The following is a 22,703-nucleotide window of genomic DNA, read 5'->3' as shown; positions in this document are numbered from 1 at the left end:
GCTGAATTATCAGATCTCATACTCACAGAAACCTGTTGAAATGTCTCCCAAACACTCTTCTCCTCCAGGATAGTGTGTTATTAGCTGACCAGCCACAGTCCATCTTATCTTGTAGTTATTAATGTCAGCTGTTTATAGTAGAAATACTGAGTGAAACCCCAGCCCCAAACACACAGACATGCTGATATATCCACACTGGTTTATTATCCCTGGCCCGCTTCATTTGGTGACAACATTTACCAGATTATTTACCAGTAAATCATAAACATCTCTGTTTTCAAAGCATGGTTGCACTGTCAGATTGTTTCCCTTCCTGCTTCTTTTAACCCCACCCCCTCTTGTAACTGCTAGATTGTCTTGTCTAGAGTTAATTGACACCTGAATACCCAATGACATTGCTTCTGTCATCTTGGTATAAATATATATCTGACCAAGTAGATGCATGTCTTCCCCTTAGTGCAGGGGTCTTCAACGTTTTCAGGCCGGGGACCCCCAAACTGATGGGGAGATGGAGCAGGGACCCCCTACCACCTCGTAGGGTGGGGGGGTCGGGGCTACGACGTATTTTTTATTTTAAACATGTACAAGTTACAGCGAGCAAACATACTACTTATTAACTGAGAACCAATGTCAATAATATCAACAATCTGTCAATTGCATAGTAATCATGTATTCAAGCTATTCAAAATGGATAGAATCATGATTTATTTTTTAACATAAATGTGGAAAAAAAATGAAATCTTTTTTTTTTTTTTTTCAATAATTTCGCGGACCCCCTGCAGTACCTCCGCGGACCCCCTAGGGGTCGCGGACCGGACATGGTGCTTTAGTGCAGCTCTTGGTGAAATGACAAAACTGGGTTCAAATCCTCATCTGATGATCTCAAGGTTAAGAGATCAAACATCACTCTTAATATGATATGATGATGATGATGATGATGATGATAATAATAGTAATAGGGGTAACAATACCAGTAAGACTCCCTAATCGGGAGATAAGCGACCGTAGGTCTCGCTAGAAGAGGGCCATGTGAGAAATGAGGGGTGGGGTCTCCGCGTTGCCTTGGCGGACGAATAGGTACCGGCCCCGGCTCTCCCGGACGCTCCTAGGCCGAGTTAGGGCATTTTATGTGAGCTGCAGTGGAGGGGGTCCTCCACTGGGGGCGCCACCACTTTTGCATCCGTTCTGGAGTAGCAGGAGTGGGTGGTCCCCGGGAATTCCCCGTGAGCAGCCCCGTGGGGGTGGTCATTTGGTCATTTTTGCACATTTGGTATTTTTTTTACACCTGGGGGTCCCCCAGGGACATGGGGGTCCCTGGAACTCTGGGGGTCCTTGGAGGTTGTAGTTTGGCAGGTAAGGAGTGTGTGTGCAAAATCTGGCATGGATCGGGGCAACGGTTGCGGAGATATGAGCAGGGCAAAAGTGTGACGTCTGACGTGTGACGGACTGACTGACGGACGCACGGACACCTGGTGGAGCTTTCTGTAGTAAGTGCGACCTACGGTCGCAAAAACTGCTGTGAGTTTCTATAGAAAATCCTGTGGCCAGTTTGTAATGAAGGCTGATCAACGGCTGGCAACTTCCACATGGTGCTGGACACCATGTCAAAACACCACAAAACTGATGTCAATGAGATGTTTTTTCTTCTGTTCACCAAACACACATACCTGGGGTGCCCAGTACCAAAGACATTTTGAGTTACTCACGCATATCTTTACAAAGATGCATTTGTTATATTGTACTGAAATTTTAGTTGGTAAAGTTAAACACCCCAGCATTGAACCACAGATCAACTGGGGCTTGCACTCAGGCCACCATACTATGCCTCAGCCACTCTTGGCTCATGTCTGATGGTTAGGGTTATCTAAAGGTCAGAGGTCAAAAGTTAGACGTGAAAGTTGTTCGTCATGAGGAGATGCATATCTAAATTGAAGTTACACGGCAGTGAGTTATAACTCTTCAACGTTTTTGCATTCAATTTAACCCTTTGGCCAATGGTTGTGGGTTCCATGTCTAAGGAGGGTGACATAGCCCTCTACCAAATTGTAGTTTTGTAAAAAAAAAACCTGCATGGTTTGGCTAATTTTGCGATTTATGCGTAAAGCAGGAAAGAAGAAGAAAAGAAAAACGGTAGAATAACATTTGCACTTTGTGCTTGGCATATACTATAGGCAGTCATCCATTAAAGCAAAAGTAATTCAATTTAAGCAACAAAAATAAACAACCCGTTTGTAAAAGATCATTTATTCATCTGGAGGAAACAGTAAAAAAGCAAAATAAAGAAAGCATGTTGAATAAAGATTTATATTTAAGAAAAATGTGCCATAGAGATTACAGAGTGAGGAGTGGAACAGAAAATACTGACTTGAGGCAGATAATGTCTGAACATTATTATTCCTATTTGATTGCACGTGGGATTATGCATAATGATGATATGTTATACCTCAAGAATTCTTGATCTTTTTTTACAACAATTATAGTCCAGTTAGCATTTTACAATCAAATCAGCTTTTTGATGGCATAGTTTATTGTATCCTTACAATTTAATGTAAAAAACAACAAAATAATAAACAAAAGAGAAAAATCTGAGAAAGAATGAAACATTATGTCCACTTGAAACATAAATGTTTCACATTTACATACAATAAAAACAACAGTGTTTGGTCAGTGCTGTGAAGCTGGGGATGATAGTGGTGATTAATTTCATTGGCACATATACATTATACTTAATTTATACCCCGTCATATGACTGTGTTGCCTGCCAAAAACGTCAAGCTCATGAGCTTGTAGATCTAATGTTTTCATCATGCAAACACGGAGGTGCAGTCACACAGGATCGACTGCTATGCATCGCGCTGCTTCCCGTTCACCCCTCTTAGGGAGTAGCCAGATATGCGTAGAAAAAGTCGCAGCTCCCATCCACTCCCATGTTAAAAGAATAACCCGGAAGTGGTCTTTCATCTTTCTTTTAACATGGGAGTGGATGGGAGCTGCGACTTTTTCTACGCATATCTGGCTACACCCTTAGGGTGGAGAGAGGGGCAGAAGGGTGGAGTCTACGAAACATTGTCGCTTCAGGTGTCATCGTGTGGAGTTAACCGTTGTTGAACTTTGACCCATTTGACACTAGGGATGGGACGATATAAGCAATATTATCGTCTAACGTGATAAAAAAACTCTCACTATAATCGTATCGTGGAAATCGTATCGTGAAATCGTCCTCCTTCAGCTGCATATCCGGTACCATTTAAATCCACTATTGGTAAAACGTACTTATAATATGCGTACTTGATACAAAAAAAATAGCAGCATTGTCAGCTTGTAGATCGTCTATTTTTTGGCAAAGAGATTTGGTAGAGAGTGAAAAAAACACTCTCTACCAAATCTCTTTGCCAAAAAATAGACGATCTACAAGCTGACAATGCTGCAATTCTTTTGGCAAATGTTCCGCCCCAGGATAATGGATGTTGGGGATATTTTGATAATCGCGGTAAATCGTGATTTCACAATAATCGTGATATGACATTTTCATATCGTCCCATCCCTATTTGACACCTCGGCATGCATTGGCCACTCCTCCTCAGTCGTGCATGCGTGGCCGCACCTTTCCGAACGTGTTATGCCGCTGGACACGTGCCAACGCTGACCGCTCCGCTGACCAGGGCGGCTTTGTTGAGGCTCGCTTGGCTGCCGTTGATGGTCAGGTTCCTCATGCAGCCCACGTAGCCCTTCTTAGTAGCAACGCCTTCTGGGAGGAGAGAGTCTGGAACAGGGATGTGCAGAGAATGTCAGAGGGACGGGCTGACATTTCTAAAAGGGCACTTCTGGAGAAAGTACCCCAAATAGACGATCTCTAAGCTCACAACGCGTCGCAGCGTGATGCGTTGTGAGATTGGAGACCGACTATTTCAAGTGCATGATGCCACACTCAACTAAGTATAATCAAGATTCAAGACAAGAATAGAGTATAACATAAAATGATACAACAATCAAGTTCAGGCGAGTTTGGAAAAGGCAATTCTCTTGAATGCCGAATTCAGGTATGGCATGGAAACTAGTATACTATGTGCTGGAGAGGGCACTTTTACAGACAGGTAAAGGGGAAAAGATTGAAAGATTGATGTCTACGTGTTCATGTGCCTGCTCTGGAACAAGGAACAATGCAGCTGCTTTTCCATTATAAATGGTGACAAGATTAGTCATAAAGATGAAAGTTGACGTTGCTAAAAGGTGCATTGCTATCCCTGTTCTCCCACTTCTGTCAATATAGTAGAGGAAAAAAACATAAAAAAGAGCCTTAGTTTTTGAGGTACCCCTACCCGGGGTAGAACAAAACGCGACATAGTTTTTTCATATCTTTAGGATGTCCCCTTCATGAAATGGATTGTCCCAAGTTTTACTTTTACTGCAAAAGTCATGAAATTGATCCATGAAGGGACTCACCACATAGGCAAAAAAACGCCTATACTGAAAGATGGAGTTCCAAGTCAAACCTTTGTCATTTTCTACCTGCAGGTTGTTTTTACCTCATACTTGCACAGAAGGTCTACATGTAGTGTCCTTACATCTCAGAACAATCAGAATGCAAAAAGATGGTTCTGTTTTGAATCTGCAGCCTTTTATATAAGGACTTTCTATAGGCGGAAATTACATTTCTAAGGAATATTCCCCTGTAAGTCTGGGGATAATCTTCTATAAGGGGTAGAACAAAACGCGACATATTTTTTTCATATCTTTAGGATGTCCCCTTCATGAAATGGATTGTCCCAAGTTTTACTTTTACTGCAAAAGTCATTAAATTGATCCATGAAGGGACTCACCACATAGGCAAAAAAACGCCTATACTGAAAGATGGAGTTCCAAGTCAAACCTTTGTCATTTTCTACCTGCAGGTTGTTTTTACCTCATACTTGCACAGAAGGTCTACATGTAGTGTCCTTACATCTCAGAACAATCAGAATGCAAAAAGATGGTTCTGTTTTGAATCTGCAGCCTTTTATATAAGGACTTTCTATAGGCGGAAATTACATTTCTAAGGAATATTCCCCTGTAAGTCTGGGGATAATCTTCTATAAGGGGTAGAACAAAACGCGACATAGTTCTTTCAAATCTTTAGGATGTCCCCTTCATGAAATGCACTGTCCCAAGTTTTACTTTTACTGCAAAAGTCATGAAATTGATCCATGAAGGGACTCACCACATAGGCAAAAAACGCCTATCCTGAAAGATGGAGTCACCGTTTGTCAGCCTTCTGATTGGTCCATGAGACTCCCTGACTGGCCAACCAGAAAAATACATTACTTTTTGCAAGCGGGGGTGGAGTTCTGCAGTCGGAGAAAGTGGGAGCCGTCTTTCACCGGCTGTCCGCACTGCGGAGCACGGCCAGGCCGCTCGCGACCATAGCGTTTGCGATCATTGTAATGAATAAGCTTCAACAGACTAGTTCACATGGACCTTATCAATGGTCTAACTTGTTACGTTTGGGTACATATATTTTAAATGGGCAGAATTACGAAAAGCCAGCCTATTATGTGAGGAGATCCTCTTCCTACCCAAGATGCAATGCGCGATTTCTATTCTCTCTCTGATCCAGAGGATTAAACTAATTAAAACATATATTTTCGGGGGAAAATTACTGTTTTGTTATGTAATTACTGTACCTTTTTCTTCCCTTTTTATTAATATCACGTAGATGTGTTTTTTTTGGTACTTTATATAGCTGTAATGAGGCTATGAAGGGAAATAAAATCCCATCCACTTCCACTATAAAAGAATCTGCAATAGTGATTCTGTCCCACTGGGATTAAACAAATTAAAACATATATTTTCGGGGAAACCCCCTGTTTAGCAATGTAACTACTGTACCTTTGTCTTCCCTTTTTATTAATATCACCTAGATGTTTTTCCTTTGGTACTTTATATAGCTGTAATGAGGCTATGAAAAAATAAAAAATCCCATTCACTGCCACTATAAAAACAATCTGCCCAGGGTTAATGTCCCAGCCTAGTAACAGGGCAGAATGGGGCGGGATTTGCAAACTAGTGAATTCAATCCTTTGTCATTTTCTACCTGCTGGTTGTTTTTACCTCATACTTGCACAGATGGTGTACAGGTAGCATCCTTACATCCCAGAAGAATCAGAATGCAAAAATTTGATTCTGTTTTGAATCTGCAGCCTTTTATATAAGGACTTTCTATAGGCGGAAATGACATTCCTAAGGAAAATCCTGGAGATAATCTTCTATAAGGGGTAGTACAAACCCTGACAGTGTTTTACTTGTCCTCTTCATGAAATGGATGGTCAGTAGTTTTACTTTTACTGTAGAAGTCATGAAATTGATCCATAAAGGCACTCACCATAAAAAAAGACAACCCTGAAAGATGGAGTTCCAAGTCAATCCTTTGTCATTTTCTACCTGCTTTTTTTTCACCTCAAAAGCAGCAAAAATATTGCTCTATAAGCAGTCTATGGTAGTCAGACTTAAATGCAGTATGTATGTAGGCCTATATTCAGTAGAATACACTACACAATGTGTGATTATTTGGCATGCAGTAAGCCAAAGATTCTCAGATCTTGAAGCTCATATATGTGCTTCGCCAGCTTGTTGAAAGCTGTTGTTTTGCTTATTCTGAACATGCTGCTCGTTGCATTGCATCCAGTCAATGCGTGCCATGCTGGAAGACTCTCACACAAAGCCACCCTCAATGTATTTGTAATATCAGACATTGGATGTATCGTTCTCTATCCCATGACCAGCATGCATGAAAATGGCAGCTATTCCAAGGAGTTGTTGACTGACAGTAGATGAGCAACACAAGTATATCCATAGTACTGTACATATAAATTAGGTCAGGGTGTGAGAACCTTTGGCTTGACAGATAGTCTACCAGAGGCTTCAGCATGTTCAACACAATATGCCCTCACTCTCTATGGCCTAAAAAAGAAAGCAAAGGACCAGGTGTGTTCTAGTCTTGATGAGCTCTGTTGTATTCTTGCATCATGACAGACATGCCATATATGGTGCCACAATCATGTCCCCAAACCCCTTCTGTGGAATCCATTTGGGAAGGGTTGGATGCTAAAGGATACATCACTACAGCCTGTCCTGTTCAAAAAATAGCCTGCACCAAGCAGTAAGAGACCTCACCCAACTCTACTGCTATGATAAGGATTGTTGCAGTCAAAGTAGTATGTTCCTCAATGTCTCTCTGTGGGATTGTGTTGTACATAATATTGCTCCTGTCTTTACAGTACATTGCCTGTAAACTCAAATAAACAAGAAATGACACAATCCTTTTATACCAGCTTGTGCCTTGTGGACCAGCCTTGACTGTGGAGCATTGTAGTGGCCTTGTGGTTGTAATCCACTGGGAACTGAATTCCTTCTTACCATTTATATCATAGCATATTTATTACCATAACATAAATAGTAAGAAGGAATTCAATTAATCCATTGACAAGCCATTGACCAATAGATACACAGCCGATTACGTCACGAAATCTCCTGACAAAATTATGTCAGAATTTGGGAGATCCCAGCTTTGTATCCATTGACCAGCTTTGCAAATTGGTCAGTCCCCCTCACACTCAAAATAGTTGTTGATTAGAAAATATTGAAAAAGAAATAAACGAAATAAATTAAAATGAGAAAAAGCTGCTGTTTGATTATTTGGCATGCAGTAAGAATGGCACACATATATACCTATACCTGAGAACCATCCGTAGATTCTATGACTATGAAGTGTGTAGAGACATGGTATCAAATTGTAATCCCACTACATTTTGTTGTATTTGAGGCAGTATTAATAGATGGAGGAAAAAAAAAACTCCTGATTCACAATACAAGCATATTCTGACATATTCTTCTGGTTTCTTTTGTTTGTTGGTGTATTCCCTATTGACAATCTGAATGGAGCTCGTTAATTTGTATTGATAATGAGCACCTTATCGATCCTGCTTATTGTCCCGGGCTTTTATCAAGTCCACTGTTGAGCGCTTTATAATATTTTGTGGGAAGATGTGAGATGACAAATTCTGAACAGAACTGGTATCTTTTTTAATTGGCCAGTTGTTGTGACTGTGAGTGGGGGGCTCTCTCTATTCCGATATGTCGCCACTCCGACAGTGACTTCTTATTGTCAGAGTGGCAACACGTCCATAGAGGTTAGGGTTAGGGTAAGAGATAGGGTTAGTGTCTGTCGGAAAGGAGACATGTCGGAATGAAGATGAGAATTGACAAAAGTAAAAAATATTATCATTTAATATCTTTTAAAAATCATTCATTAGTGTGCAGTAAGTGTTAAATGGCTATATATTATGAATAGTACTGTAACAATGTATTGATCGCCTCTTGTCTTGATTATTTAAACATGATGTCATGGCCCGCTATGCTTAATAACAAGCTTGATAAGCCCAACGCTTATTGATACCGGGATATCAAGTTTGTAGTAGGCCCTTGTTTCGAGCACCTTCCCAACCAGTAAGTAGAAATGGTGTATGATTAACGTGTGGGGATATTTCTGCACTTTCTTGGTAAATCACTTTTTTGCATTCTGATTGTTTTGGGATGTAGGTACCTGTAGACCATCTGTGCAAGTATGAGGTAAAACTAACCAGCAATAGAAAATTACAAAGGATTGACTTGGAACTCCATCTTTCAGGGTAGGCGTTTTTTGCCTATGTGGTCCCTTCATGGATCATTTTCATGACTTTTGCAGTAAAAGCAAAACTGCTGACCATCCATTTCATGAAGAGGACAAGTAAAAGTTATGAAAAAACATTGTCATGGTTTGTACTACCCCTTATAGAAGGATTACAGGGAAATTCTCCTTAGGAATGTCATTTCCGCCTATAGAAAGTCCTTATATAAAAGGCTGCAGATTCAAAACAGAACCAAATTTTTGCAGTCTGATTGTTTTGGGATGTAGGGACACTACCTGTAGACCTTCTGTGCAAGTATGAGGTAAAAACAACCAGCAGGTAGAAAATGACAAAGGTTTGACTTGGAACTCCATCTTTCAGGATAGGCGTTTTTTTGCTTATGTGGTTAGTCCTTTCATGGATCAATTTCATGACTTTAGCATTAAAAGCAAAACTCGGGACAATCCATTTCATGAAAGGGACATCCTAAAGATATGAAAAAACTATGTCGCATTTTGTTCTACCCCGGGTAGGGGTATGGTCAACTTCTGGCCTATTTTTTCCTCCACTAATACACTCTGGAATGATTCTGGAATGACATAATAGTGGACAATCTAAATAGGATATTTGATCATCCTGGGTCACCCACCTGGAGCTCCACCAATGAAAACAGGCGTCCCGTTATCCGTGGAGCTGGGATTTAGAGGTCCCACCACGTGGTTGACCTCAGAGTCCACATCCAGCTGGACAACGTTGGCATCTCGGATCACTGCCGTCAAACAGGGAGGGAACAGTTCATATGTGTGTGTGCTTGACTCCCAACCAATAGTGGATCTACACTACTTGTTATAATAATTGTTTTTTTGGGGCTTTTATGCCTTTATTGATAGGACAGTAGACCGACAGGAAACGGGGAGAGAGACGGGGAGCGACACGCGGCAAAGGTCGTCCGGATCGGGAATCGAATCGGCGATGCCGGCAGGCATCCATGCCTATGTTGCGGTGCCCAAGTGGCATGTGCCTTGACCAGTAGGCCACCGGAAACCCCCTCTACACAACTCTGTCCGGGCAACAAAATACTGTAGGCTTTAAGGTGTCCTTACACACCACCAGGTGTGTTTATTTTAGGGATGCCCCGATCAGGGTTTTTTTGCTCCCGATCCGATACGATCAAATATTATTGCTTCCGATTCGATCCCGATCCGATCTTTTGGCAAGGCATTAAGAAAAGAAAAATCTATTCATTCTATCACTTAGTGCAGCACTGAATCAACACATTAAAAACAAAGCTTATGAGTAGTGTATAGTGATATAGGCCTACTAGTGCAGTGTTTCTCAATCTTTGTGCAGCGGACCTTTGGTGTGGCCTTTGAAATTTGGCAGTGAAGTCACGATTTAAGGACTTTTAAAACCTGTTTAATATCTCAAAAAATAAAATAAAATAGACCATTACAGCATCAAAAATAATCAACAAACTATATAAAAACTGGTAAAACATTGGCCATTTTTAAAGTTGAAACAAAATAAGTTAAGAACCAATTAACCAGTCTGCTTGAAAAGTATGCATCTGTAGCAGCTAGTTGACAGTGCAGAGAGACATAATTGCCTTCCTTTGATCCATTAACAAGGGGCCAATTACTACTTATTGGCATCAGCTGCCAGCTGGACACAGAGTCTGACACAATCACCTTCCCTCTGCAGTGCTCTGTCTGTCTCATTTCTCCAAAAGCCCTTGAATATGATTGAAAATGATTAAGGATTACTGTGATTATGGTAAGCTTACATTTCATATCGCATTCACCTTACCTGTAACTTTCAGTACTCCCAGAAAATATTTTTTTGAAAAAAAAAAAAGAAAAAAAACTTTTTTTTTTCGATATTTTTTCCCCGATCTCCGATCTTATAAAAACGGCCATATCGGCGGCCGATCCGATCACGTGATCGGGATCGGGCAACACTAGTTTATTTCATGCGATAAATTGCCATTCATGTAAACTGCTGTTTGTGTCGTGAGTAGGCCTACATCCACATGATAAGGCGATAAATATTTTTCAGAACAAGGTTGGTTTTAACCCACAAATGAAAGCATGCACTCGTATCAAAATGAGGAATCGGTAAATGAATAGTTTTATGTAAAATATTCGTCACGCCCCCGGAGTGCAAGTATCTTTAGTCCTTTAGTCTTACACGGTTGGGATTTAGCTAACACTCGGACGGTGTCGCACGGCGAACACAGCCGACCTACAAGCTCACAATTGTGCCACGCGCGGTATGATGGTATGAATCAAGTGGATATGTATTTTTACAGTACAGTGCAATATGGTAGAATATCTGCCTATTAAATGACCATCGTCTAATCACTCTCTCTGCTGAAATCACTCTTTAAAGAGCTGTGCTGTGTTGGGACACAGAGGGATCAGTGGGTTCTCACCAGTGATTCGGTGCCATCCTCCAGCACACAGGCCCTGTCTCGGAGACACATGCGTGAAGAAGTCACGTATCCCATTGTTCACCAGAACCACCACCTATAAATAAATAAAGGCCAGTATCATCAACATCGGTATCAATAATTATATCCAGGATAAACTGTACTTCATCTTTTGATTGATTGACAAAAATGCTTATACAAGAATTGTTTTAGTAAATATCTGTAAAATAATATCAATGTACAACATCAATGTATGGTATTATACAAGTCATATTGTTGCTGTCGGGTGGAAACCTTGTATGTCCAAAACCGTTTCTTTATTATTAGAGGGTATGCACATGACATCATCATACCCGGAAGTTATGTGAGAACACCTACTGAGTGGCAAAAAAAACAGTCAGTAGGATTCATGAGGAGTCAGTAGGAGTGAGGAGGAGTCAGGAGGAGTTACCCAACAAGCGCTTCCAAACTCCAATGCTTCATTTTGCTTCTCAGTCTAGATGAGTGGTATATGATGCATACCCAGGTACCCTCTATTATATAGGCCTATATATTATTAAAATAGTGAAAATAGTCAATCTACAAGCTGCTGTTTTCATTACCTTTGTTAGACACTCTTGTACGATGAAGCAGGCCATTAATTGAAATTATCTCTGCTGTCGGGCCAAAACCTCCTAACTCCAAAATGTTCATTTTCGCGAAAATGAGCTCAAGTGGAGTTAGGAGGTTTTGAGTGAAGCACTTTTTACAACTTTTCATTGGTTCAATATTATTTGAACCAACACACAGACGTAAAGGGTGTTCAATAGCCCTGATTCATGAAAAAAAGAGTTGGTTAGGAGGTTTTGGCCGGACAGTGACGATATATATAAAAAGTTAAAACATGGACGCAGAAGGTTTTGGCCCGACAGCAATAATATGTATATATCAGTAAGAAAGACTTACCGCCCCTTGATGAATGTACAGGGTGAGATACTCCTGCTCGGCAGTGTACACATGCAGTAGCACGCCTGATGCCACACGGGGGCGCACCTCCACCACCAGCTCAAATCTCTGCCCCAGGTTGAATGTGTCATCTATGGGAGAGAAAGAAAAAAACAGAGGGAGAGAGGAGGATGGAGTCATTTCTGAGCAGGGGCTTCACAAGGGGGGGGGGGGGTTACTAGGGCCCAAGGTGGAGGGGCCTTAATTATTTCATACTTTAGCTATTGAAAAATAGCAGATCTACAAGCTCACAAAAGCTTGTAGATCTGCTATTTTTTTTAAACGTCATGAAAATGTGTGAAAATCTTTGAATATATGTATTTTTTAGGCGAACATTTGTAACTCAAATTTTGCTTCTGAGGGGTCCCTGGAACGAAATATTTTTACATGGGGGTCCGTGGCCAAATACATATCATTTTGGGGGTCCTTGACATGAAATAGAGCACCACTGACATAGAAACATACGTTTTTCAAAAAACCTTCAAAGATTTGCACAAATTCTCACGATTAAAAAAAAGAAATAGTAGATCTACAAGCTCGCAGCGCGGCACTCGGTGCCGCGCTGTGAGCTTGTATATCTGCTATTTTTCAATAGTTAAAGCACAAAACAACGCAGTGAATCCTTGTACCCAGGGTCCAGGATTTTGGTGCGACACCCCTGTTTCTGAGTGTCCGTTTCCCTTTGTCTGGGCCTCACCTATTATTCCCTCCTCTCTCTCAGTGGTCCATGATTCTCTGCACTACGGAGCAACGTGTAAAACCTGAGCTGATGGCAGTTGGGGTGTGAAATTGCTGGGAGCAACAGCTGCAGCCTGAGCTCACTCACAGAGACCTTGAGGCCTCCAGACCCCTACTTCCCCCTCCAACAGCTAGAATCACAGCTGCACTGGGGCTGTCGTACAGTATAGGCCAAGGGTCTTCAACAGGGGGTCCGGGACCCCTAGGGGGTCCTCAGAGTTACTACAGGGGGTCCTCCAAATCTTTGCGTGATAGAAGCTTTTTTTCCCCTCCTTTTTGATATTAACCACTTGAACATAGCATCCATATTCTGATAACTTTAGCCAAAAATAGCAGATCTACAAGCTCACAACGCCTCGCAGCGTGAGGCATTGTGAGCTTGTAGATCGGCTATTTTCAGCGAAGAGGTTTGGTGTAGAGGGGAAAAAGAGCAGACTAAGTACAGAGTGAAAGGTCAAGTTTATAAGTATTGACGGTTCAAGTGGTTAAATATCTGAAAACACAAATTGACATGAATCCAAAATACACTGATGATCGTGCAGTCAAACGATGAAACTATATGGTATCTATGGGTTGTGAAGGTCCCTGCTTCATCTCTCTCTCAACTAAGGGGTCCTTGGCCTGAAAACGTTGAAGACCCCTGGTATAGGCCACTGTTTCCCAAACAGTGTGTTTTTCTGAAAGTGGGGTCTAGGGAGGGACTCCCAGGGGTCCTTGAGGGGGTTCCAGGGGGTCCCCAGCTAAATTATTGATAATTAGGAACCAAACAGACCCTCACAGGTCTGTAACTCAGAGACTGTACAACTGCGAATGGAACCAAATGGACCCTTTGGTTCCATTTGTACAGTCTCTGAGTTATGGGGGGGTCCGTGGCCTATGCAGTGGTTTTCAACCTGTGCAATGATTGGGGTCCCCGGATGACAGGGAAGTGACAATTTAAGGACCTTTTTAATACCTAAAAAATAAAAAAGACTTACTGCATCGGTATAAACAAACTATACTATAAAAACTGGTCAAACATTGGCCAAATTGTCAAACAATATTTATCTATGGAACCGAGTCAAACTAAATGTAAGTAATGCCTTAACTCCTACAATTCTCATTCTCAGTGCTCATCAGGGTGTGTGTGTGTGGAGGGGTCGGCCTGAATGGCCTTATGCATATACTTTTCTTTCTTGAATGAAATGCCTGGATCCCGAGGCTAAATGCATACCAAACTGGGGGGTCTTTGAAATTCAAATGTCTGAGCAGCAGCAGCACTGATCTAAAGGAGCAGAGAGGAAAGTTCAAGTTCAAGTCAAACAGTTATCATACCCAGGACGACGTATCCTCCCTCCTCGGAGAAGAAGGTTCCTGGCTCAGAGAGACCCTCAAAGCACGGCGTGACGCCGAACCTCTGAGCCACCGAGGACAGCCCCTCGCCATCCAGCTGCAGGTTCTTCACACAGCCTGTGAAGCTGTAGGCTGAGTTTCTCTGCAGGGGAGAGAGAGAGAGAGACAGTGGTGTAAAGTAACTAAGTACATTTCGTCGTTGTCGGGTGGAAACCTTGTATGTCCAAAACTGTTTGTTTTTATCATTAAAGAAAATTAACTAAACTAGTGAAAACAGCCGATCTACAAGCACACACGAGGCGTTGTGTGCTTGTAGATCGGCTGTTTTCACTACTTTTGTGCGACGGGCTGACAGCCTTGTATGATGAAGCAGGGCTTTGCTTTGCGAAAGAACTTACACATTTGAAACTTGGAGATACAAGGTTTCTGCCCGACAGTGACGATTTACTTTAGGTACTGTACTTTTGAGGTATTTGTACTTTACTCAAGTCTTTCCAATTTCCTATACTCTTACTTACTTCTACTCCACTACACCTCGGATCCAAATATTGTACTTTCACTCCACTACATTTATTTGAAAACTTTAGTTACTAGTAATTATTATTACAAAACACATTAACCACTTCAGTCCTATATACATTTGAAAATAACCGATCGACAAGCTCACAGTGCCTCGCGATGCCACGCATTGTGAGCTTGTAGATCTGCTATTTTTAGTCTAGTAATTCTAGGGAAAAAAATCCACTCCGGTTGGAAAAAATTGTGTTATTTAGTTTCTCAACTGATTCTGACAGGAAATTAGGTCTACTAGCCAGGATAAAAAATCTACCATAATCTGCTCACTGCAAATACCCACAGTGGCCAAATCAAGTTGGGCTCCCATCGACACAAAAAACATTCCTTGGGCTAAAAATGGCCCCAGAAAATGATGGTTTAGTGATGAAAAGTGATGAGTCATCACTTTTCATCAGTTTTGTGGGCGTTTTCTGGGGCCGATGAATGTTTTTTGTGCAAAACAAATGTTTGCAATGGATTCAGCATCATGACAAACCCCTAGTTAGACCCCTCACATCCTACTTAAAGCAGATTTTTTTCTGGGTATTTTCCTCCTGTATAGAAAGTCGATGGGAGCCCAACTTGATTTGGCCACTGTGGGTATTTGCAGTGAGCAGATTATGGTAGATTTTTTATCCTGGCTAGTAGACCTAATTTCCTGTCAGAATCAGTTGAAAAACTAAATAACACAATTTTTCCAACCTCAGCTTTATTTTTACTTGACTATTTCAAAAGATTTCTATTTGGAAACTTGAAATGGGACATTCTGCTTAACGAGTACTTTCTACTTTTGGTACATTAAGTACATTTTGATGCCAACACTTTTGTACTTTTACTCAAGTCAATTTTGAATTCTGGGCTTTGAGGAACATTGCAGTATTGATACTTTTACTTAATTAAAACATTTGAGTATTTTTCCATCACAGGAGAGAGAGCACAGCGGAAGTGTATTATGCATCAATTCAACGGCATGGTACGGATACGCAGTGTGTACAATATACCGACGGTGAAAAACGGCAGGAAGAGATATATTAATAACACAGAATGGCGTCTTGCGGAGTTCAAAGTGTTGGGTGGGGGGGCGGGTAGCGTGTTTCCGTGGCAGTTTCCTGCTTGCCTGCTTTCTTGTGGGAACATCATCTATAAGCCCAGTGGTCTGTGTTGGATCAGAGCTAGCACGTCCCAGTAGGACCATAAATATTATGTGCAGGAGAAGACCAGTGGGTTATAAATTGCAAAGACGATTTTTTACTGTCTCTGGCATGTTTCATAACTAACTAACTACACAGTGAATATTTTTCCATTCAGCCCTGTTGGTTTTGTCGGCTGTAGGCAGTGTAAGTGATATGTCTAAAATAAGTGTTTAAGAGCAGCATTGCTATAGAGCAGGGGTCTTCAACGTTTTCAGCACCAAGGACCCCTATGCTGATAGAGAGATTTAGCAGGGACCCCCACTATATTCTATACTGTATACAATTGTGTTGCAGATTAAAAATGTTCATATATTTCATAGACTTGTTAACCACTTGAACCATCAATACTTGGTCTGCTCTTCTTTTCCCTCTACACCAAACCTCTTTGCTAGAAATAGGGTGTTGTGAGCTTGTAGAATTGCTATTTTTGTCTTTTGTTCCATTCAGAATAGGGATGCTGGGGTTCAAATGGTTAGGGTTAGGGTTAGGGTAGTAACTCTGAGGACCTCCTAGGGGTCCCGCCGCCGTCCCGGACCCCCTGTTGAAGACCCCTGCTATATAGAGTTTATATTGAGTAACAGGAACAGTATAGCAATTTGATCTAATCAAGGGAGAGAACTCATACAGGATACAGAACACAAATTGATGAAGTGATGAAAGAAAAACATGAGCAGATAAATGCTCTTTGAAGGGTTCTCTCTCTCTCCTGATTGGCTATAATTGGTATCCTGAGAATGTATTTTCTGTTTGTTAACCCATTTAGGCCTAGAATTAATGAATGCTTTAACCAGTGGAAAAATAGCAGATATGCAAGCTCACAGCACTGCGAGCTTGTTGATCTGCTATTTTTGAAAAGTCGTGAAAATTTGTGAAAATCTTTGAATATATGTATTTTTAAAGCAAGCATCTGTAACTCAAATTTTGCTTCTGTGGGTGGTCCCTGGAACGAAATATTTTGAGATGGGGTCCGTGGCCAAAATACATATCATTTTGGGGGTCCTTCACATGAAAAGGTTTGAGAACCACTGACATAGTAGTCTCTCAAGAACAGACTAACTGAGCTCCAGTTAAGTGAAAAGGACCTTTTCTTTGACAATGGCTATAGCCAGATTGCTGACATAGAAACATAGGTTTTTCAAAAAACCTTAGAAGGATTCAAAAGACACTTATAGAATCGGGTCAAAAATAACAGATCTACTGGGCGCCTGGTAGCCTAGTGGACCAGGCGCATACCATATAGGCATTGCCATTTCGGCATCAATGCCTGTTGGCGTCGCCGGTTCGATTCCCGATCCGGGCGACCTTTGCCACGTGTCACTCCCTGTCTCTCCCCCATTTCCTGTCAGTCTACTGTCCTATCCAATAAAGGCAAAAAAAAAGTCCCAAAACAAATCTTAAAAAAAAAATTAAAAAAAAATAGCAGATCTACAAGCTCGCAGCGCGGCACTCGGTGCCGCGCTGTGAGCTTGTAGATCTGCTATTTTTTTAATAGTTAAAGCATAAAATAATAATACACAATACTGTGTACCCGTTCTGAAGAGATGGAGAGACGAAGCGTACCTGGATGTTCTTGTGGGCTCTCCCTGGAGGAACGCCCCCCACGTAGAGGGGCCCAGTGACGTGCCAGGTGAGGTTGCTGCCCTGGGCCTTGTCTTCCAGCACTGTGAGCCCATCAATTATTAATCGACCCATGGTTCCGTCGCGGATAAAAATAACCTGAAGCAGGGAGAGAGGAGAGACCAGGTTGTCACTGTGTGAATGCAGAATGCATGTGTTGTTGACCTGTGTTTGGAAGCGTGCTTCTTTGATTGAACGTGATGGGAAATTCTCAGATATATTACTTGGGGCAGGTACCTGTTCTAAACATTGTGACAGGCGTTGTCCAGTAATAATGAGGGTCGATGCCTCTGAATTGCAAGGGTCACAGTGAAATCCTTATCGTTCATTTATCCATTTGTAGCTCAGAGAATATACAAAATGTGTTACATTTGTACTGTAGATCCTCCGTGTTTAAGTAACTGATGTTTTTACTGTGTTGAAACTGTGATGTAGTCCTTGAAGGTGTCCTTATACCATAAAGGCGTTAGAAATGTTCTCAATCCTGACTTTTGAAAAGCTCTACAAACCCTGTAACTTCTAGTGCTAGCCATGTGCATTTTGCTCAAACAGGATAAGTCAAACAACAACTTACGTTGTGCCACGCCCCGTCGTTGTATTTCTCGTGGCTCCTGATCTTGACTCTCTGGTCGGCCACGTTGAAGGTGTACACCAGCTTCCCGTGAGCCAGGAACACAGACATGAAGTTGTCCTCCTGCTCGTCTGATACATAAAAGATGAGGCCGAACGACGACTGGGTCTTCAGAGACAGGGAGAAGTGGGACCTGGGACACAGCGATGGGAGAGAGGATTTACTCAGCCGTGTGCAAAAGGCACCGACAAACACTTGAGAAAGGGGAGTGAGGTGCATTTCACATGAGTGAGTTTTTGAACAGACGTGACCTTTTAACTGATTTAGGACGGGAACCCTTATTTTTTGTAACTATACCTTTCTTTTCTTGTTGCTATGTACAGTATTTAAAAACATATCGTCACTGTCAGGCAAAAACCTTGTATCTCCAAGTTTCAAATTTGCAAGTATTTTCGTGAAGTAAAGCCCTGTTTCATCATACAAGACTGTCGCACAAAACTAGTGAAAATAGCAGATCTACAAGTTGTGTGCTTGTAGATCGGCTATTTTCACTATTTTAAATCATTTATAAAATGATAAATACAAACTGAACGGTTTTGGACAAGTTTAAATAATAATACATTTTGAATAAATATTTGAAGTTTTTCATTTTAGAATCGTCTACAGTCCTAAATGTGTTTAAGGTGATCCCAAAGTGCGCTTCCCGTACACTCACCTCTCAGAAAGAGACTGTGGGAGGTCTGTGTACTCTTGTCTGCTGTGGCCAACGCCGCCATAGCGGTGGGCTTGCCGGGTGGCTCTGGGCCTCGGGGACAAGGAGCAGGGGGTCAGCTCCGTCTCGGACGGGTCCTGGCCATCACTCCTCAGTCCCATAAGGCCGAGCGGCAGGCTGAGCTTGTCTCTGCCCACCTTGGTGAGAAAGCAGATTAGGTTGACATTTTTAGCGATTTGGGATGAATGCCTGAAATGTCAATTCAGAGGAGAACAGGCATGTTGGCACGTTTTATCAACAATGACGAGCATGAGTCTTCGATCACGCGAGCAGTATATCTGTAATCTCTCAAGAACAGACGAAGTGCTGAAAAGGAACAAAACAGAGAGGGCGCTGTTTTTCCCTTTTCTTTGATGATGGGTCCCCACCAGATTGGTAAATCTGTGACTTGTAAATGCTTCATCCTAGTACTGGAACGTTCAATTATCTTCTTAGCTATTATTCTATCAATTTATTAAGCCCTATTTTATCATATGTCATACAACGGTGTCACATAAAAACAGCGTTTTATAGCGGGCATAAAAGGGACAAGGACTGACAGATACAGAGATCTCCATATATGGACGTAGGTGCCAAACTGGAGTTTTATTCAAATGGATTATGGATGAGTTTGTTCTAGTGTTGCAGCTACTGTGTACTTCATTCATTCCTACCTTCCTGGACTGGCTCTGTTTGGCTCCTCTGGACTGCAGGGCAGCAGGAGGTTCCTCCACAGGACAGTCCTGGAGAGATGCTCCCACGTTCTCCGTGTAGCGCTGGAAGTCCTCTGGCTCGATGTCCCTGTCCTGTCTGGACCAGAGAGAGAGAGAGAGAGAGAGAGAGAGAGAGAGGGAGGGAGAGAGAGAGAGAGGGAGAGAGAGAGGGGTGGAAGATGTAAAATAGACAGACTCCCAACACCAGTGTTGACTATGACGAAAAATATTTGTCGACTGTGTTTTTTGAAGCGGTGAAAGCCGCTTCCAAGGAGTGGCTTTGTCTGCCCCGTACATGTTTTTTTGAGGATTCCCATAGATTCCCAAGGAGTGGCTTTGTCTGTCCCGTGCATGTCCCGTGCATGCAGAATTGAGGATTGGTCAAGCTTCACATGACAATTTGGCCCTCCAGACAAAATCATTCATTCATTCAGAATTCATACAAATATAGAACTAAAGCACATAGAAAGTATAGATCTAGAACACAGAATGTATAGATCTAGAACACAGATGTCATAGCTCTAGAACACATAGAATAAAAATTCACCGCTTCACTTCGAACCGAGGTTTTTTTTTTTTTTTTTTTTATAACGGAAATAAAAACGAAATAAAAACTAAGCTGTGATGACTAAAACTAAGACTAAATATATTGACAATTTCGTCAACAAAATAAAAACTAGACTAAAATGTTGGGGAGGGACTGGTGGAGAAGAGAGTCATTTTATGTTTGGTTGCTCTCCGGTGTTGCATGCTGAAAATAGCAGATCTACAACCTCAATCGGCTATTTTCAGCACGCAACCAAGTGTAAAATCAGTTATTACGCCATCAAGGCCTGCTAAAATACATTTTAGTCGACTAAATCAACTGTAGATTTAGTCGCCCTAAAATCTTATGATATTTAGTCAACTAAAACTAGACTAAAACTAAAACTTTTCAGTTGACTAAATCATGACTAAAACTAAATGACATTTTATTCAAAAGACTATGACTAAAACTAAATCAGAATTTGCTGTCAAAAACAACACTGCTCAACACAACATAGCAACTGTGTTTCCATGGCAACAAACATCACATTCTCAAACTCTTAAGTTCAAGATTTATTTGAGTCTCTCTCTCTCCCTCCCTCCCTCCCTCCCTCCCAAAGCTAAATCTGTAATTACAATGCAGTCTGGAGAGACATGAAACAGATGCACTGACACAAATGTCATACATATGGCTTCATAATTCACTGTCTGCTAGTAAATAAACTCTTCCCTGAGAGTTTCTGAAAGAAGGTGGCCATAACAAATCTCATCTACCTATAACGATCTCACATAGCTATCCTGTAGTATAGATGATCAATCAGTAGATCACCCGAAAAAGGGCAGTTTTTCTATCAATTACACACCCCACGAAGTCTTGAATTCATGGAGATTTGTTTTTGTTGCATTCCTAAGCCAGTAATTTGATAACGGGTCATCAGTCAGTAGGGGACTCATTAGGAGACTCAATTGAGTATTGAGTATTATTGATAGTGTATATATGTGCTCTGTGGGTGTACCTGAAAGTGGTGGAAAAAGTACTCACATTCTTTACTTAAGTAAAAGTATTATAGAAATATTCTGTTGCAAGTAAAAGTCTGGAATTCAAAATGTAATTAAAGTAAAAGTTTGAAAATAGCAGATCTACAAGCTCACAACGCATTGTGATGCGACGCGGTGAGTGTGAGCTTGTAGATCGTCTATTTTCAAATAGCCTAGGTATAAAATAGGGCTAAAGTGGATTAATTTATGTTTTATACTATAATCATTTATATCTGCAAAGTAACTACTAACTTAAGTTTTCAGATAATTGTAGTGGAGTAAAAGTACATAATTTGGATCCGAGATGTAGTGGAGTAGAAGTAAAAGTATTGGAAATTTGAAATACTTGTTGTTGTACTTAAGTAAATCTACTTTGTTATTTTATGCCACTGGTACCTGTTGATGTAGGCATAGCTGATGCATTGAGTATTATTGATATTGTATATATGTGTTCTACCTGTTGATGTAGGCATAGCTGACGCATTGAGTATTATTGATAGTGTATATATTGTGTTCTATCGTGCTCGGGTAGCTCAGTCGGTAGAGCTCTCGCCTTTGTACCGCAAGGTCATGGGTTCGATTCCGGGCACCGCCAACTCAGCGTATGAGTAGCATGGCTTGGCAAGTCGTGCGGCAAGTACTGGGAGCTGATGGTAGGTGTGGCGCTCCACCTCAGCAGTCCATCTCCCAGTGGTCTAGCGCATTGTAACGGGGACAGACTCCCGCGTGTTACCGGCTGATACCGACAATAAGCCACTCCCGACCTACTTTGTACTTGTACTTGTACCTGTTGATGTAGGCATAGCTGATACATTGAGTATTAGTGATGGTGTAAGTGTATATACAGGTATATGTGTTCTACCTGTTGATGTAGGCATAGCTGATGCAGCCTGTGAAGTTCTTGACGGTGCTGCTCGGAGCCCCTCCCAGGTAGAAGGTCTTCACTGTGGGATCTGATGAGGATTGTGTGGCAGAGGATGGGCGTTTCTTCTCCTGTTTGTCTTTGTCATCCACTATCAGCTCATACCTAGGACAGACAGGTCGGCACTCAGTCAGACACCTGTTCAAACTTCTTAGAACTGTCCCTACCCATGCCAAACTTTGCACACAGACACTCCTTGGCTAGCAAACCACAACCTCCGCCCCTGATTTCTCACATGGCCCTCTTCTAGTGCCACCATCAGGGTGTTTTTTGCAAAACACATTTTTGGACACTGTTCCTACAGATTTTGGCCTAAAATCACGCAAAGCGGTACACAGTATCTCTAAAGTCATGTCATCAACATGGATCTGTCCCATTTCCCATATTCGCTCCTGATTCTAAAGTTTGTGTATGCGACGTGACGGTCGCTTATCTCCTCTTACTGGTTATATCTATTGCAATTACACCTGTTTAAATACAGAATCTTGTATAAAGCAGTGATTCTCAAACATTTTCATGTCAAAGACCCCAAAACTGATACGTATTGGGCTGCAGACCCCCATTTGAAAAAAATCTGCCCTGTTAGAGAACTTTTGTCAATTATTTTTGAAAATAACCGATACAAGCTCACAATGTGTCACATTGAGATGCATTGTGTGCTTAGATTGTCTATTTTCAAAAAGCAGAAAGTAAA

At 41.5% G+C, this 22,703-nt stretch overlaps 1 protein-coding gene across 1 annotated transcript in view; it reads right to left on the bottom strand.

Annotated features, from left to right (window-relative positions):
• Positions 1 to 2,261: 2,261 nt before the first annotated feature.
• Positions 2,262 to 22,703, bottom strand: part of lama4 (laminin, alpha 4) — an 80,068-nt gene continuing 59,626 nt past the window's right edge. Inside the window, exons 31-40 of the mRNA XM_080745396.1 lie at positions 21,950 to 22,114; positions 19,486 to 19,621; positions 18,776 to 18,969; positions 18,064 to 18,253; positions 17,433 to 17,588; positions 14,107 to 14,266; positions 12,016 to 12,146; positions 11,074 to 11,167; positions 9,292 to 9,411; positions 2,262 to 3,763 (exon numbers count right to left, since the gene is read on the bottom strand). Coding sequence (XP_080601522.1) covers positions 3,618 to 3,763; positions 9,292 to 9,411; positions 11,074 to 11,167; positions 12,016 to 12,146; positions 14,107 to 14,266; positions 17,433 to 17,588; positions 18,064 to 18,253; positions 18,776 to 18,969; positions 19,486 to 19,621; positions 21,950 to 22,114 — 1,492 coding nt within the window. The 3' untranslated portion in view covers positions 2,262 to 3,617. The remainder of the gene's footprint in view (positions 3,764 to 9,291; positions 9,412 to 11,073; positions 11,168 to 12,015; positions 12,147 to 14,106; positions 14,267 to 17,432; positions 17,589 to 18,063; positions 18,254 to 18,775; positions 18,970 to 19,485; positions 19,622 to 21,949; positions 22,115 to 22,703) is intronic.

Source organism: Nannobrachium achirus (assembly GCF_963921795.1).
Source record: "Nannobrachium achirus genome assembly, chromosome: 16".
Taxonomy (NCBI): Eukaryota; Metazoa; Chordata; class Actinopteri; order Myctophiformes; family Myctophidae; genus Nannobrachium; species Nannobrachium achirus.
This window is presented reverse-complemented; position numbering and strand designations above follow the sequence as displayed.